The sequence below is a fragment of the Buceros rhinoceros genome, unplaced genomic scaffold (assembly GCF_000710305.1).
Source record: "Buceros rhinoceros silvestris isolate BGI_N320 unplaced genomic scaffold, ASM71030v1 scaffold7503, whole genome shotgun sequence".
NCBI lineage: Eukaryota > Metazoa > Chordata > Aves > Bucerotiformes > Bucerotidae > Buceros > Buceros rhinoceros.
Window position 1 is genome coordinate 1,159 of NW_010401744.1, and position 2,204 is coordinate 3,362.

General features: G+C 59.6%; 1 protein-coding gene across 1 annotated transcript in view; it reads right to left on the reverse strand.

The window, feature by feature from the left end:
• Positions 1–2,204, reverse strand: part of EPHB3 (EPH receptor B3) — a 16,459-nt gene that overhangs the window by 1,125 nt on the left and 13,130 nt on the right. Inside the window, exons 9-14 of the mRNA XM_010132370.1 lie at positions 1,864–1,961; positions 1,556–1,678; positions 1,208–1,455; positions 747–962; positions 507–656; positions 226–419 (exon numbers count right to left, since the gene is read on the reverse strand). Coding sequence (XP_010130672.1) covers positions 226–419; positions 507–656; positions 747–962; positions 1,208–1,455; positions 1,556–1,678; positions 1,864–1,961 — 1,029 coding nt within the window. The remainder of the gene's footprint in view (positions 1–225; positions 420–506; positions 657–746; positions 963–1,207; positions 1,456–1,555; positions 1,679–1,863; positions 1,962–2,204) is intronic.

A 2,204-nucleotide genomic window follows, 5' to 3' on the forward strand; every position in this document is an offset into this window, starting at 1 on the left:
CCCCAGGCGTGCTCCCACGGTGGTGAAGGTGGTGTAATCCGGGACGTTGCGGTCCAGGAGCGGCTGGGAGACGCTAAAGGGTGAGAGAGCCACAGGTCACGGGCAGCAGGGGACAGAGAGGTGTAAATGAAATCAGGGGAGATTTCTTAACCCTGCTGTCCCACATCTCCCCAGCATTCCCCAGGCTTGGGGGAAGCCCTGGATGGAGGTGAGGATGCCACTGACCCAGACTGGACGCTGGCAATGACTTTCAGGCTGGCAGCGTTGCGGATGAGCTTGTCCAGGGGGTTGACGATCTGTGCAAACTTGGGCCGCAGGTTGCGGTCACGCACCCAGCAGTCCAGCATCAACTGGTGCAGCGCTGTGGGGCAGTCCATGGGGGGTGGCAGGCGGTAATCCTGCTCCACGGCATTGATCACCTGCAGGGAGACATGTGGAGGCGGGCTGTGAGCCACCTGGGCTTTTACGGGTAGCCCGCAGCTCCCAGCTCCCCAGGGAGCACTTACGTCCTGGTTGGACATGTCCCAGTAGGGTCGCTCCCCGTAAGACATCACTTCCCACATGACGATGCCGTAGCTCCACACGTCGCTGGCTGAAGTGAATTTGCGGTAGGCAATGGCCTCAGGAGCCGTCCACCTGATGGGGATCTTGCCCCCCTGCACAGACACACATCTCCATTATTTAGCACATACCTGAGGTGTTTTCCCCACCCCCAGATCAACAGATCCCTCATGTTTGTCTCATACCAGGGAGCTGGTGTAGGTGGGGTCGGCCGGGTCGTCCTCCAGAAAGCGAGAGAGCCCGAAGTCGGACACTTTGCAGACCAAGTTGCTATTGACCAGGATGTTGCGGGCAGCCAGATCCCGGTGCACATAGTTCATCTCTGAAAGGTACTTCATGCCGGCAGCGATGCCTCGCAGCATCCCCACCAGCTGGATGACTGTGAACTGCCCGTCGTTCAGCTGCCAGAGGAGAGATCAGAGATCAGATTGCAAGACCACGAAGGGCCCGGGGAAGGATGCCAATGTGCTACCACCACCTTCCTCCTCCCTAGAGTCACCTCTCTTCCCCCATCCCATGATGTCTATGCCCAGCATAGCCCTGGGGATGCCAGCACAACAATGCAGAGGGATGGAGGAGGGCTCAGAGCTGCTGTCCCCCGTGCACTGCAGCCCCCAGCCCAGGGCAGGAGGGGACGGATACTCACCCGGAGGAAGGAGTCGAGAGCACAGTTCTCCATGAACTCTGTGATGATCATGACGGGGCGGCTCTTGGTCACCACACCTTCCAGGTGGATGATGTTGGGATGGTCAAACTGGCCCATGATGCTGGCCTCACTCAGGAAGTCCCGGCGCTGCCGCTCTGTGTAGCCCACCTTCAGTGTCTTGATGGCCACGAAGATCTCGCGGCGGCCAGGCAGCTTCAGGCGCCCACGGCACACCTCACCAAACTCCCCTGCGGGTGGGGAAGGGGAGAAAGAGGCTGCATGGTGAGCCATGTGGCAGGGTGAGAGGTGGCGGTGTCAGCAGCTGCTGTGCCCAGCCCCGGGACTTGCCTGCTCCGATCACCTCCTCGATTTTGACACAGGAGATGTCAATCTCTTTGGCGAATTCCCGGACGGCTTCGTTGGGGTCCTCGTAGGTGAAGGGGTCAATGTAGACCTTCATCCCAGGGGTGACTGCAAGAGCAGAGGAGACATCACTAGGAGGGATGCAATACAGGTGACAGATGCTGAGCCAGCCTGGCCAGCTGTCAGCCCATCTCTACCAGTCCCCAGCTAGCGAAGGCTGTTCCTTCACTTGAGCACAGGGCAGGAATTGCGAGAGGGCAGGCAAAGCCCATTTGCTGTGCTCTCACACTCACCGTATTGCTGCAGCTTCTCTGTGTACTCAGGGTCCGTGCTGTTGCGTTGCTTCCTGCCCAAAGGAGACGAGAGGAGGTGTTCAGTAACCATCCCTTTCCTGATGGGGCAAAGACATTCCCTGCCAGATTCCAAACCCCAGCACAGCCAGCCTACGCCAGAGAGCTTCTTCTCCGGCAGCCTGTGTGCAGAGCCATCCCTCCACCCGAGGTCCGATGGGAGAAGATGGCCTAGTTGTACTGAGAGAGGATGGCAAGAGCCTGGGCAGAGCCCCAGCTGGTGCTGGGGAAGCAGAGATGCACAGTCCTCCCACAGGACTTGTGCTGCGTGTGGCAGGGGCCGG